This window comes from Ovis canadensis, chromosome 5, assembly GCF_042477335.2.
Source record: "Ovis canadensis isolate MfBH-ARS-UI-01 breed Bighorn chromosome 5, ARS-UI_OviCan_v2, whole genome shotgun sequence".
NCBI lineage: Eukaryota > Metazoa > Chordata > Mammalia > Artiodactyla > Bovidae > Ovis > Ovis canadensis.
In genome coordinates, this window is record NC_091249.1 from 38293195 (window position 1) to 38309004 (window position 15810).

At 37.6% G+C, this 15810-nt stretch overlaps 1 protein-coding gene across 1 annotated transcript in view; it reads left to right on the forward strand.

The window, feature by feature from the left end:
• Positions 1-15810, forward strand: part of FBN2 (fibrillin 2) — a 230978-nt gene that overhangs the window by 61054 nt on the left and 154114 nt on the right. The window contains exons 6-7 of the mRNA XM_069591633.1: positions 652-849; positions 12482-12607. Coding sequence (XP_069447734.1) covers positions 652-849; positions 12482-12607 — 324 coding nt within the window. The remainder of the gene's footprint in view (positions 1-651; positions 850-12481; positions 12608-15810) is intronic.

Consider the following 15810-nt stretch of genomic DNA (forward strand, 5'->3'; position numbering starts at 1 on the left):
TCAATCTAGACCGCCTAAATATATATATGTATATATATATATATATGTATGTATATATATAGATAGATAGATAGATAGGCAGTATGGAAGGGTGTGTCTTCTTTGGTTCTGCTTTGATTTTCTGAACTTTTTTTGGGACTTCAGAATATTGACAGGTACAAAGGAGTCCTTAAAGCAGGTGCCATCAGGCCACAGGTGGTGAAACCCAGTGAGTGGAGCGGGCTGGCTGGCTGGGCTGTGGTGTCCTAGAAGGGACTCTTCACCACTGCCATGCAACGTGACAGGCCTAGCATGGCCAGGACATCCAACTTTTTAAGAGAAGCCAGAAATATAAATTTCATGTGAAATTTCCCAATTTACAATGTTGGCTACTCATTTTAAAACATTAGACGGGCCAAGAAAACACATCTGTGTCCCAGACACAGCCCTTGAGCCACCTATTTACAATGTCTAGGACAGAATACATTGAAGTCTTGTAAGGCACTTCTCATTATCGACAAATTCTGAGTTTTCACGATGGAATTTTCTGGCCTTTTGTCATTCAGCATTTTGACCGGAAGAATGTCTCTTGTTTTATGTTTTTGGAGGTGCTGGTTTTGAGATTGGTGTGTGGCTATAAAACCTGTCTCTCTGCCTTCTTTCACATTCCAGATTACAGGACAGGTCCGTGTTTCACTCAGGTCAACAACCAGATGTGCCAGGGGCAGCTTACAGGCATTGTGTGTACGAAGACCCTGTGCTGTGCCACCATTGGACGGGCCTGGGGCCACCCCTGTGAGATGTGTCCAGCCCAGCCTCAGCCCTGCCGACGGGGCTTCATCCCCAACATACGCACTGGAGCTTGCCAAGGTGAGTGAGCCTTCAGCCCGTGTGCACCGAATCACCCACCCAGTTGTCTGGGGTCCTTTCACTGCTCTGGGGGGAATCTGCCTCGGTGGATGGGAGCCTTTAACCCAAAGCTGTTTCTAAGAGGGGCCTTATCATCTCTGATGATGGGGCACCTGACTACAGATGGCTTATCTTCTGGCCACTTAGCAAATTATTGTTAACTGACAGAGAGGGAGAAGAAAGAAATGAAAAATTGGGGGAAATTTAAAAAATATTTAAGACAATCAGAAGATAAGCCATTCCATGTCTTCATCCAGATGGCATTACATGTTCCCTACTACAGCCCCTCAAACTATGCGTGTGTAAATACCTGGGGGACACATTTTTTCTATCTTTCCCATATCATTAAAGATATGAGAACCTGAACTCAGGTGACAGGGACAAAGTGAGCCATCTAAGATTATCAACAGTGTCTTCAGAGACAAAGCAGTAACCCCAACCGTGACTGCAGTTACTTCTGAGCTTATTAATCAGTCGGTTACAAGCTTGTCTCCAGGCAATCTTCCCAACCACATCCTGATGTATATGTATCAGGGCTAGATCTGGGCCCTGAGGATGCTACAACTATCAGCTTTAACCCAAATAGTGGAAATTGTCATATACATATTGAATAATTAATTTTCAGCCACCATGATTCTTAGTCTTCTTAACAACTTCTCTGATATATGGATTAAGTGCATTTTTAAAGCTTGGAACAAGGTGCTGTAATGAGCTTTTAAGTGGTAGTAGGGTGAAAGGAAAGTGGAAAGTATTTTTGTATTATTCAGAGAAATGATGTTATTCATTATAAGACATGGGCGTTAGTTAGACTTTGTTACAATGAAATCATATACAAAGTTAGATGTGAAATCTTTCAAATTGATGTTAGTAACCAGTGTCAACAGCCAAAGATGGAGAAGCTTTATACAGTCAGCAAAAACAAGACTGGGAGCTGACTGTGGCTCAGATCATGAACTCCTTATTGCCAAATTCAGATTGAAATTGAAGAAAGTGGAGAAAACCACTAGACCATTCAGGTATGACTTAAATCAAATCCCTTATGACTATACAGTGGAAGTGAGAAATAGATTTAAGGGACTAGATCTGATAAATAGAGTGTCTGATGAACTATGGACGGAGGTTCATGACATTGTACAGCAGACAGGAATCAAGACCATCGCCAAGAAAAAAAAAATGAAAAAAAGCAAAAAGGCTGTCTGAGGAGGCCTTAGAAATAGGTGTGAAAAGAAGGGAAGCAAAAAGCAAAGGAGAAAAGGAAAGATATACTCATTTGAATGCAGAGTTCCAAAGAATAGCAAGGAAAGATAAAAAAAAACCTTCCTCAGTGATCAATGCAAAGAAATAGAGGAAAACAATAGAATGGCAAAGACTAGAGATCTCTTCAAGAAAATTAGAGATACCAAGGGAACATTTCATGCAAAGATGGGCTCGATAAAGCACAGAAATGGTATGGACCTAACAGAAGCAGAAGATATTAAGAAGAGGTGGCAAGAATACACAGAAATACTATACAAAAAAGATCTTCACGACCCAGATAACCATGATGTTGTGATCACTCACCTAGAGCCAGACATCCTGGAATGTGAAGTCAAGTAGGCCTTAGGAAGCATCACTATGAACAAAGCTAGTGGAGGTGATGGCATTCCAGTTGAGCTATTTCAAATCCTGAAAGATGATGCTGTGAAAGTGCTGCACTCAATATGCCAGCAAATTTGGAAAACTCAGCAGTGGCCACGTCCGTTTTCAGTCCAATCCCAAAGAAAGGTGATGCCAAAGAGTGCTCAAACTACTGCACAATTGCACTCATCTCACACGCTAGTAAAGTAATGCTCAAAACTCTCCAGCAATACGTGAACTGTGAAATTCCAGATGTTCAAGCTGGTTTTAGAAAAGGCAGAGGAACCAGAGATCAAATTGCCAACATCTGCTGGATCATCGAAAAAGCAAGAGAGTTCCAGAAAAACATGTATTTCTGCTTTATTGACTATGCCAAAGCCTTTGACTGTGTGGATCACAATAAACTGTGGAAAATTCTGAAAGAGATGGCAATACCAGACCACCTGACCTGCCTCTTGAGAAATCTGTATGCAGGTCAGGAAGCAACAGTTAGAACTGTACATGGAACAACAGACTGGTTCCAAATAGGAAAAGGAGTCCGTCAAGAGTGTATATTGTCACCCTGCTTATTTAACTTACATGCAGAGTACATCATGAGAAACGCTGGGCTGGAGGAAGAACAAGCTGGAATCAAGATTGCCAGGAGAAATATCAGTAACCTCAGATATGCAGATGACACCACCCTTATGGCAGAAAGTGAAGAAGAACTAAAGAGCCTCTCGATGAAAGTGAAAGAGGAGAGTGAAAAAGTTGGCTTAAAGCTCAACATTCAGAAAACGAAGATTATGGCATCTGGTCCCATCACTTCATGGCAAATAGATGGGGAAACAGTGGAAATAGTGGCTGACTTTATTTTTCTGGGCTCCAAAATCACAGCAAATGGCGACTGCAGCCATTAAATCAAGACACTTACTCCTTGGAAGGAAAGTTATGATCAACCTAGACAGTGTAAGAAACGCCACGGGAAGAAGGAGCCACCCCTATGGACCGTTGATCAGGGCCTTTTATTGGGCGGTCGCTCTCGGGCAGAACTCCCAGGGGCGGATAAGCAAGGGAGCGAGGGGGGTCTGCAAAGCGAAGGGAGTCTGCGGGGTAAAGGGAGTCTGCGGAGTCTGCGAGGGTGTGTGGGGTGGGGAAGGGTTTTATAGCCCGGGCCGGGGCTCCCATATAAGGAAGAAAACGCGGGCTCAGCGGTGATTGGTGTCCAAGGGCTCCGTGTCAGCTCCTGATTGGTCGGCTTGGTTGCCGGCCTGTCTCCGGGGCATGTCTGCAGCACTCTCTGCCGGGACATGCCCGGGCATGCCCAGGCATGCCTCAACACGCCTGACCTTGCCCTGACCTTTCATCCTGACCTTGCCCTGACCTTTCTTCCTGGCCTTGCCCTGGCCTTTCTTCCTGGCCTTGCCCTTACCCTTCATCCTGACCTTGCCCTGACCTTTCATCCTGACCTTGCCCTGACCTTTCAGACAGCATATTAAAAAGCAGAAACATTACTTTGCCAACAAAGGTCCGTCTAGTCAAGGCTATGGTTTTTCCAGTGGTCATGTATGGATGTGAGAGTTGGACTATAAAGAAAGCTGACTCTGAAGAATCAATGCTTTTGAACTGTGGTGTTGAAGAAGACTCTTGAGGGTCCCTTGGACTACAAGGAGATCCAACTAGTCCATCCTAAAGGAGATCAGTCCTTGGTGTTCATTGGAAGGACTGATGTTGAAGCTGAAACTCCAGTACTTTGGCCACCTGATTCGAAGAGCTGACTCATTTGAGAAGACCCTGATGCTGGGAGGGATTGGGGGCAGGAGGAGAAGGGGACGACAGAGGATAAGATGGTTGGATGGCATCACTGACTCAGTGGACATGGGTTTGGGTGGACTCCGGGAGTTGGTGATGGACAGGGAAGCCTGACGTGCTGTGGTTCATCGGGTCGCAAAGAGTTGGACATGACTGAGCAACTGAACTGAACTGAACTGAACCAGTGTCAGAGGTAGAGAGGTTGTTTATCCAGCCTATGTAAATGGTATATTGCGGAAAGCCAGGCCAGTGTCCATCCAAACCCCAAATGAGAATTGGTAGATTCAGGAGCCTGGACGTAACCTCAGTCCATCGAATTATAAAATCTGAGTGCTCTGCATAATTTGGTAAGTATATTTCTGACAGTGGCCTCCACAGATTTTTCTTAGTTTTGTAGTCTTATAAAATGTAGTTTTAAAAATGGTCTGCATCTGAACTCTTTTCACATCAGAACTATAGGGACACCCAAGCGATGACCCTGTTGTTGTTGTTTAGTCTTTAAGTCTTCTCTGACTTTTTTGCGACCCCATGGATTGTAGCCTGCCAAGCTTCTCTGTCCATGAGATTTCGCAAGTGGTTGCCATTTCCTCCTCCAGGGAGTCTTCCGGACCCAGGAATTAAACCTGCATCTCTTGGGTCTCCTGTATTGACAGGCGGATTCTTTACCACTCTGCCACCTAGGAAGCCCCAAGAGTGACCATATAACCCAGTAAATTATCAGCTTTATATTTAAGTGCATGTAAAAGCCTTGTCAGCTGTGGCCTTAGAATGGTTTTGTGAATGTTTTGTCTCTTGGATTAGTACCAACCACAACAAATATGAAAATCAAGTTAAATATAATTTTTAATCTGTTGTTCACTGTGGATAATAAAATTCTAAATCATTGATATAACTAATGGTATGACTATATAGAGTTCCTGATAAAGCAACATTTTTTTCTACAGAATATATACTATGCTATTAATACATAGTATATAGTATTTATTTACTGTACTACATAGAATTCCTAGATTAGCTATAGATTACTGTATAATTTATATAATTTAACAGATTACTATTAAAGATAAAATACTGTATAGATCTACTAGGTTAACACTGACTGGATTTGCTAGAGTAAAAACTTTTGTTTATTCTCTGGCACTTTTCACCTTCTAATGCACTTGCCTGTTTATTGTCTTTATTGCTTTTGAAAATGAATGTGAAGGTGTTAGTTGCTCAGCCGTGTCCGACTCTTTGCGACCCCATGGCCTGTAGCCCACCAGGCTCCTCTGTCCAGGGAATTCTGCAGGCAAGAATACTGGAGTGGTTGTTACTCCCTTCTCCAGGGCATGTTCCTGACCCAGGGATCAAACCTGTGTCTTCTACATTGCAGGCAGATTCTTTACCTTCTGAGCTATCAGGTTAAGCCCCTTCTTGCTTTTACTCTCTCCCAACTTGAATGTAAGCTCCATTTCGGCAAACATCTGTTATATTCATTAATGTTTCTGAGGCATTTAGAATAGTGTCTAACACTCAGTAGATACTCAGTAAATAAATAAATGGAATTGATATTAAAATATTCTCAAAAACCACTGTTTCATAGAAATAGTCCTGGTTGAAAAAAGCCCTTAATTTCTACCAAAAAAAAATCACAAATTACTGACTCTCCTCATCTTTTGTATTTGTAGTTAGACTTTTTTACATTGATATTTTGTCAAAGAGGCCTAGTTTTTCTGAACACAATTATGTAAAACGTGTCATCTGATCTCAAACTTCCTGAATGTCCTTCAGGATTGAGTAATGTCTGAAAGCTTATTTGTTTGATTTTGTTTATGCAGCAAAGATAAGTTTTGGGCTCCATTTGCCTAAAAATATAATGGATTAATACAGCTACAGGAGCAAAATGAAATTTGCCACATGGTTAAAATGTCTGGAAAAACAAGTTCTGCTTTATTTCAAAATCATGGCATCATCAGAAGGCTCTCAATTAAACACTAATCTTCAGTTCAGGCTATTTTAAGACTACATCTTACTGTGATTTCATTTTCCCCTTTAAATTCCTAGACTGTTTCCCGAATACGCTGCCAAATTAATTTGGAAGGTAATAGAATGGGAAACAATAAGACAATAAAACATGATACATGTCATACTTTTTTGTAATAGTGATCTTTTTAAAGGGGAAGTTGAAAATTTTTGTGGAGTTGAAAACATTTAGCTGTGTAGATAACAGTAAATAGCTTAATGTTGGTTTTAAAATATGGTTTATATTAGCCAAGAGAGGACATTGCTGAAGTTCTAAATATAATGCTATCCTGTAACTGATGCAATTAGTGAATTACTTTATCTGTAGCCTAGGAGGAAATGAAAGGGATCTTATAATCAAAAAAATAATTGTGAAAAGTGAGATCCAATATGAAATTAAAATGATACTTAAAAAAACATTAAGCTGTGAGGAAACTAGTAATTTTCTTTTTTACTTTTCACTCTTGCTGTCATGACTTTCTGGACTTAAATAAGCAGTGTCAGAAGAAACCCCTTCCTAGGGTATTATGAGGTCAGTCATAATGATTCTTGACTCCTTCCGTGTTGAGAGCATTTCAGTTCTAGTCCATAAGGCTGAGTCTAATCTACATTTAGGCTCGTATATTCTTCATTTTATTAAACACAAAGGAACCAAAGTTGCCTCACATAGGCCTTGAAATTTAAGCTAGCTAGCATGGGGGACTCTGGTGGGCTTCCGTCTATGGGGTCACACAGAGTCGGACACGACTGAAGTGACTTAGCAGCAGCAGCAGCATAAAAGGAGTGAATTAAAGACATAAAAAAGTGACAGTAAACTGTTTTTCAAGAATATTTGTAATCTTCAAATAAATGTGTCATGAACTGTCACTTGCATATGTTGTATTATTATTATTTTACAATTAAGTTATTCTTAAAATCTTTACTGACTTACGCATTCACTCTAATTAGGAGATTTTATTTAAGATTAATACTTGACTTTGGGTCTTTGAGATTTTCAGATAGTGTAAACTTAAAATTTTAAAGAAAGTCCAGAGAGTTTGATAAGAAGCTGCTGCAGGCAATATTCCTTGTAGAAGTTTTCAAATCAACCTGATTCTTCTTAGCACTCTCTACTCTTTTTTTTCAGAAGAAAATGACTCCATTTAAAGATGAGTACTAAAGAGTAAAGGCTTACATGTAAAAACTGAAAAAAATAGAGAAAGAACATTTGGAAAAGATAGAAGAACATGCTTCATGGAAGAATTATCTAAATGAACACAAATTTCATGTACTCTTTTATCTCATGGAAATGAAAAATAATGTGTTTCTACTCTTAACAGATGCCCGAAGAAGCACTCTAAGAGTTCAGTAATGACAGTCAGAGATGCGTAGTGCATACTGATCATACTCAAGAAAGAAACTGAAGGAATAAAAACTTTACCTAATGAAAGGCAGATATTACATATACACATACAGACTTAACATAAACCTGAAAAAAATCATGACAAAGGTTGATAAGCTTGAGGAAATCACAAAGTGAAATGTCAGAGGATGATAAATAATGATTGTAAAGAAGCAGAAAGGTGGTAAAGAAAGCTGAAGCAATGAACTGAAAACAAAAGAAAATTTTTCTAAAATAGAAGTTTCAGTTTGCAGTTTGGAAGGTAGGTATAGCAGTTCACTAAGAAAGAGAAGATAAAGGAGAATCTTGTGGGCATAATAAGACAGAAATAAGCAAGTTATCTTTTTTAAAGGGAATACCCTAACAGATCTCAAACTTCTCTCGAGCAACTCATAGACCAGAAAACAGTGTGGCAGGGTCTACAGACTTCTGGCTTTGATACATATTTTTGTAAATAGAAGTATTTTAGGGGCTCTGCAAAGAATCAACTCTAGGGGGGACCAGAGTGGAAGAAAAAAAAATCTCAGAAGTTCCCTGTGACAGTACAGGTGATATATGAAGCTTGAGACCAGAGTAGAGGCAGAGAGCCAAGATTTGAGATCTATTTGGGAAGCAAGCACTTGGTACTAATGGGAAGAAGTGTGACAAGTGAGAGGATGCCCAGTTTCTCTCTTAGGTTTCTGATTTTGACATTGGGATAAACAATGATGACATGTGTTGAGAGAAAGAAGATTGAGACAGAACCATGCTCTGTTTTTTTCTTTTCCAATGCCAATAATTTTTATTTAAAATTTTCATTCAAGTATAGTTGATTTATAATGTTGTATAGTTTCTGGCACACAGCAAAGTAATTCAGTTATACAGATATATAATACATATAATATGAAAAAGAATATGTAATTATTTTTTATTTTTATTTTTTAAATTTATTTATTTATTTACTTTACAATACTGTATTGGTGTTGCCATACATTGACATGAATCCACCACAGGTGTACATGAGTTCCCAACCCTGAACCCCCCTCCCACCACCCTCCCCATATCATCTCTCTGGGTCATCCCAGTGCACCAGCCCCAAGCATCCTGTATCCTGTATCAAACCTAGACTGGTGATTCATTTCTTACATGATAGTATACATGTTTCAATGCCATTCTCCCAAATCATCCCACCTTCTCCCTCTCCCATAGAGTCCAAAAATCTGTTCTTTACATCTGTGTCTCTTTTACTGTCTCACATACAGGGTTATCATTACCATCTTTCTAAATTCCATATATATGCTTTAGTATACTGTATTGGTGTTTTTCTTTCTGACTTACTTCACTCTGTATAATCGGCTCCAGTTTCATCCACCTCATTAGAACTGATTCAAATGTAATTCTTTTCAACGGCTAAGTAATACTCCATTGTGTATATGTACCACAGCTTTCTTATCCATTTGTCTGCTGATGGACATCTAGGTTGCTTCCATGTCCTGGCTATTATAAACAGTGCTGTGATGAACATTGGGGTACTTATTTCAAGTTTGAAGTCCTACAGGTAGTAAGTTACCAATATGTACTTATTGGGATGATCATTTATACAGCATTGGAATTTTGTGAATGCATGAATAGATATTCTGGCTGAATCAAACCACAGTGAACAGTTGCCAAGACAGCCTATATGTCTTAGGCCCCAAATAGAGACAGGATTGTTTTTCAATTGCTGTACTTAAAGACTGGCATTTGTTTTTGTAGAAATATAAGTACTGTGTATGAATATCCACGGGGTGTAGAAATAACTTACATTTTAAAAGTGAATCTTATTTGGGGACACACCAAGTTAAAAAATCACACACTATTAGTACAGTAATAGGAGTTGGTCCTTAGTTCCCACAGATATAAATTAAATGAACCATTTTTATATGCCTGTAGTGCTGGCACATACTTGTCACATTTTAATGTCAGCTAAAAGGAATATGCCATCTAATACTAATTTATATAATAAAATGTTTATTATCTCTTAAGGCAAGTTTATTTGGACAAGTTGGAGAATAATCGAGTTCATAAACTAGAATTACTTTTGCTTTGTCACATTATTTATAACCTTCTTAGACACAGACTGAAGTGCTTGTATAAGGTTTAAGTTTCAAAAGATTTAATTTTATTCAGTAAAATTCTTATATGTGATTTGAAGTTTTCCAACATTTAAAGAAATAATAAGCCTCTGCCTGAATTGAAGGGAAGAACAGAAACACATCTGTATAATTTGTACAGTGGAAAACCCATCAGACATTAGTGGTTCCTTATGCTAGCTTGGAAGATGCAGAAACTCTTGCATAACTTGAAGGTCTGAGGCTTGCTTCGTTTTTATAGGGAACACTTGTGTGTGCTTCTAGGTTCCTGTTGATTATTTCAATAAGATTTCTTTAAAACTTTCTTTTTTATTTTAGTGATTAATGATCTCCCTAAAAGAAATTAATTCTGTATAGCTGCGTAGGATATTTCAAAAAATAAAAGTTCTGTTTATTTTTTCTAGGAAAAGTACTTTTCAGGCAATTACAAAATAAACCTTGTAAAGTCAGAATGCTTTTTCCTTTGAAAAATTACTGAATCTACTAAATATGTAGTCAAAGTTTTTATGAACAGTACTAAGGGATTTATAGGTTTGGCCTCATTTTTCATTTTATACCAAAATATTCTTTCTCTGATTTATCTACCAGGAAAAAAGTGGTTTCTATGGATTTTTTTTTACCACATTGTAATGAGAGTAGAAATGTAGTGCATGTTTAAAATAATGCAGTTTGAAATGTTGTAAATTAAACTCTTCAGCATATAAACTTCTTGTCATATAATTCATTTTAGTTGCTTTTTGTTTGGATCAAATATCCTTTAATAAGGCAGTGATACCTATTTTCATCTCAGGATAACAATATTTTGTGTGCTGTGCCCAGCTGTGTCCTACTCTTTTGCAACCCTGTGGACTGTAGCCTGCCAGGTTCCTCTGTCCGTGGGATTTTGCAGGCACGAATACTGGAATGGGTTGTCATTTCCTTTTCTAAGGGATCTTCCCAACCCAGGGATCAAACTCTTGTCTCCAGAGTCTCCTGCATTGCAGATAGATTCCTTACTGCTAAGCCACTGGGGAAGCCCCAGTTTACACAGTAACGTATACCAAACTTGTGGGTTTACCAAAAAATAACAGGATAAATCAGTATACACTGACATAGAAATGTATCAATAAAATATTTTAATGGAAAGATATAAGAGGCAAAACAACACATATAGTGTGATCTAATTTTGATTAAATTAACGGACCACTACTCTGAATTTGTCTATGAATAATTCTAAAAGAATAGGCTACTGATGTATCAATGGTTATCTCTTTTAATTCTGCTTTTCTGCATCTTTAGTGTTTCTTACAATGAGTATATCAATTGTTATATAGATATAATATTAATAAATCTGTTATGTTGGGCTGTCGATTTGGATAGCTAATGTAAATCTGCATAAGCTTATATGTTGTACACCCTTTTATATACCATGTTCATCATAACAGTATACTGAATTACCTTTTACACAAAGAGAAATTAAGGTGAATTTAGATATGAAGTGAAAAACTCAGAAACTCTAAATAAAGAAAATTTTCCCAATCTCCTATAATGTGTTAGCTGTAGTTTTTTTATACAGAGTCTTAACAGGTGGAGGACATTCCCTTGTATTTCTGGCTTACTGAGATTTAAAAAAAATCGATTAGTGATCATGAATGAGTGTTGAACTTTGCCGCTGCTTTTTTCACATCCAAGAGATATTCATGTGTTGTCTCTTCCGTAATCTGTTTGATGAACTGATTTATGTTTGAATGTGGAAACCTTAAATTCCTGGAATAAACATTTTACTTAGTCATGATATATTAACCTTTTATATGTTGCTAAAGGTTTCTATATTTTATATATTGCTAAAGTTGACTGGCTAATAATTTTTGTATGCTCTTCTCCAAAAGATGTTATTCTTCTTGTTTTCCTCCTTATATCAATTCCTCCTTATATCAGTTCCTCATCTGGCTCTGGCTTCAGGGTGATGCCAACTCAGTGAAATGGGTTGGGCGGTGTCCTCTCTTCTCTTTTCTGTGTGACTTTGTGTATGTTTCTTTCTTAAATGTTTGAAAGAATTTAACAGCAAAGCCATCTAGACCTGAAATTTTCTTCGGGCAAAGATTTTAAACTAAGACTTAAATTACTTTAATAGATAAGAGTCTTTTCAGATTATATGTTTGTTCTCCTGAGGTGATGAAAAGTTAGAGGATGCTGAATATTCATCACCAGGAGAGTGGACAGATTGAGAAAGCAGCCTTGACATATATGCATTATCATGTGTGAAACAGCTGGTGGGGAATTGCTGTGTAACACAGGGAGCTCAGCTTGGTGCTCGGAAGCAACCTAGGGGGATGGGGTGAAGTGGGGGAGGCAGGGAGGGAGGGAGGCTCAAGCAGATACTAAAACAACATTGTAAAGCAATTATGTTCCAATTAAAAATAAAAGGAAGTCTTCTGCAGCAAATCAAAGCAAGGGATTGGTTGTCTACAAACCAACATGGATGGATTTTAGAAACAAAATTCTAAAAGTCAAAACCAAGAGACAAAATGAGATCTTTAACATATACCATTTACCTAAATTAAAATACATGCATACAAAGGGATCCTGACTACCCTCACACTATTCCTTTGAGAACGAGTGGATTTCTGCTATACGTTAAAAAAACACGCATGTGTAGATAAATATTCTGAAAATTAGTGATATCTATATCGAAAATGCTCTCTTCTTACAGATGTTGATGAATGCCAGGCTATTCCTGGGATATGCCAGGGAGGAAACTGTATCAATACAGTGGGCTCTTTTGAATGCAAATGTCCTGCTGGTCATAAGCAGAGTGAAACTACTCAGAAATGTGAAGGTGAGTATCTCCCTTTCAAGGGACATGCCTGACTCTGAATCTGAGAAAAGTATGACTTCTTTTTGAGTTTTGGAGAATTTACTCACAATTACAATGATTTACTTTAATATAGAAGTGAAGGAATAACCTTAGAGTAGTTTTGTGTTGGTTTGTATATTTAATGGGTTTCATTTGGAAAAAAGAACCAGTATCGTTTTCCATTTGGTTTATCTCAGTTTCTATGTTGTAGTGAGTATGGTAGCAATCAAACAATTTTTATTTTTTCCTTATTAGTTTTCTATTTCACTTATGAAATTATATCAGACATTAGCGTTAGGTAAAGGTAAGTTCGAGTGGAATATATTAAAGCAATGCATTAGAGGTACTTTGTCATATGTTATTGGAAAAGGAAATGGCAATCCACTCCAGTACTATTGCCTGGAAAATCCCATGGACAGAGGAGCCTAGTAGGCTACAATCCATGGGGTCGCAAAGAGTCAGACATGACTGAGTGAAAATAAAGACTTTAAGTTTTGTATTGGATATTGTGTGTAACTGACCATCTAATAAAAGACAAGCATGATTGACTCAAGGAGGGTTTGGAAATTATCACAGCAGGTAATCTCCTAGAAAATAGCTCAGTCAAGTAAAGATCTTAAAAAAAAAAAAACTATAAAAAAACTAATACTTTTCTGGAATATGAGTTTGGGACTATAATATTGAAATGTAAATTTTATCAGCATTCCTCAAATAGAATAAGTTCACTTGTTATATGTATCTTTGAAAACTTTATCAAAATTATGAAATTCAGGAAGTTTCTAAGTGTGTGTAGTTTTAATTAATATAGAGGTTTAGGAAATTATAATGCTTCTGGTAGTATTAAAGTATAATGTTTGTCTTTTCTGTTATTACTTAAATCAATTTATTGTTAACTGAGCTCAAAGCGTTTTCTGAAAAAGCTTTAAGAGTATATCTTTTCTCATTTTGTTACATAAGTGTTTTTATCTATTCAGAGTTTAAAAAAATTATTTTGGAGTTTTTGCCAGTCTAACATTTCTGAGGTGGAAAAATATATATGGAAAATTCAATAATCTGAACTTATTCCTTATGCCTACTGGGATATTAACTGACAGCATTTTTTTTATTCAGTAGTGCCAAACATATTAATAATTATTTCTGGTGAAAATATTATCACAAGTTCATTTAGACCTTTTACCTTCAATACCTGGTATATATAATTAAGTCTTTTGTTATTTTCCCCTTTCCAAAAGGCAGTATTGGGATTGTTTTTGTTCAGTTCAGTTCAGTTCAGTCACTCAGTCGTGTCCAACTCTTTGCAACCCCATGAACTGCAGCACGCCAGGCCTCCCCGTCCATCACCAACTCCCAGAGTTTACCCAAACTCATGTCCATTGAGTTGGTGATGCCATCCAACCATCTCATCCTCTGTTGTCCCCTTCTCCTCCTGCCCTCAATCTTTCCCAGCATCAGGGTCTTTTCAAATGAGTCAGCAGTTCGCATCAGGTGGCTAAAGTATTGGAGTTTCAGCTTCAGCATCAGTCCTTCCAGTGAATATTCAGGATTGATCTCCTTTAGAATGGACTGGTTGGATCTCCTTGCAGCCCAAGGGACTCTCAAGAGTCTTCCTCAACATCACAGTTCAAAAGCATCAATTCTTTGGCGCTCAGCTTTCATTATAGTCCAACTCTCACATCCATACATGACCACTGGGAAAACCATAGCCTTGACTAGACGGACCTTTGTTGGCAAAAGTAATGTCTCTGTTTCGGTTACCTGGTTATAAAAATTGTGTCCCTCTCTGTCAACAAAAAAGTGGGAAAAGTAAAATCTAGAGTATAATGATGGAGAACAGATAGGAAAAGGAACTGTTTCCTAGATAAGAAGTAGAGTATGAATAAACAAGGAACTGGACTAGAGAGTTAGGGATCTGCAGGAAGTCTGGGTTGGACCGCTACTTCCTTGCTATGTTCTGTATTTTCCTTCCCCCCTCTTTTGGGGTTGATTCTGTTGCTCAACCTTTTATCACCACCCCTCCCCCTTTACTTTTTTACTAGTGGAGTCATATACAAGCTAGATCCAAGGGTGGTGGACTTAGGAAAAAAAAGAGAGTTTGATTGTAGGTGAGAAGGTACAGCCACCAGCTGACGAGAGTGGCTGTGACAGTTCCATTAATCATCCAACAATGTATTACTTCTTAGTTGAAAACGGAATGAGCATTTTCTACATCACATTTCATCAGAACAACATGTAGAGCCAAGACAGAGCTTGGCTAGAGACAGTGCAACTCTTTATTCACACTTGTCTATGTTCTTTAGGAAAGGGGGCTATTGATGTAACGGAGGCACCACCCAGAGCCCTGAACCCAGTCGTCTCTTTCCTTATTTCCTGCCAGGCAGCCAAATCTATTTAACCAATGCCCAGAAAAAAATTATATGATTTAATGTTTGGGACTGGTGGGGAATGGTAGAATTAGAAGAAGTGGTGATTAGAATTTGAAAACTAAAGGTTTTATGAAGCCTTGACTTTGTGTCTAAGTCATATTTATTTGGATAGGTCTTAAAAGTGACTATTATCCATTTTCTTTGGGTTATACTGTTTCTTTATGTAAAAGAACAAGTGGTATTTCCTTACATAAATTTATTTAGTGTAATTGGTGGCGTAATGTATCTGAAAAGACTGCAAACTGTTGTTACCCTCAGTTACAGGTTTATAGTCAGTTAATATACTATCAATGTAAAAAGTGTTGCCATGAATTTAAAGTTAGTGTTTATTCTAAATAAAAATACAGTGATAGCAGTTACTTTTAACCAAATGTTGAAGGTAAGATATTTTAATTTTTGTACGGATTACGATGAATGTTAAAATATAGTAGAACTAAAAGATTTAGTTTTAAAGGATGCCCTTCCTATTTCTGTTGTAGCACATTTTACATTTCTGTTCATTTGGCAGTGAAATTCTCCAAAGAAATCTTTTTTAATCTGTAAGTTACTAGATCTATTCAGAAATAAGAAAGGTGACTCCATCACATTTTCCTGTGATTAGGAAAATGGTAGCATTAACAAGAAATTGCAAAGTCAGCTTAATAACTTTGAGAAATTGTCTTATTGATTTTGTATGTTACTTGTTTACTGACCATCTCACTTCAACACTTGAGTAAGGTCATTGAGGACAAAAACTCTGTCTTATTTCATGCTGATAAATTT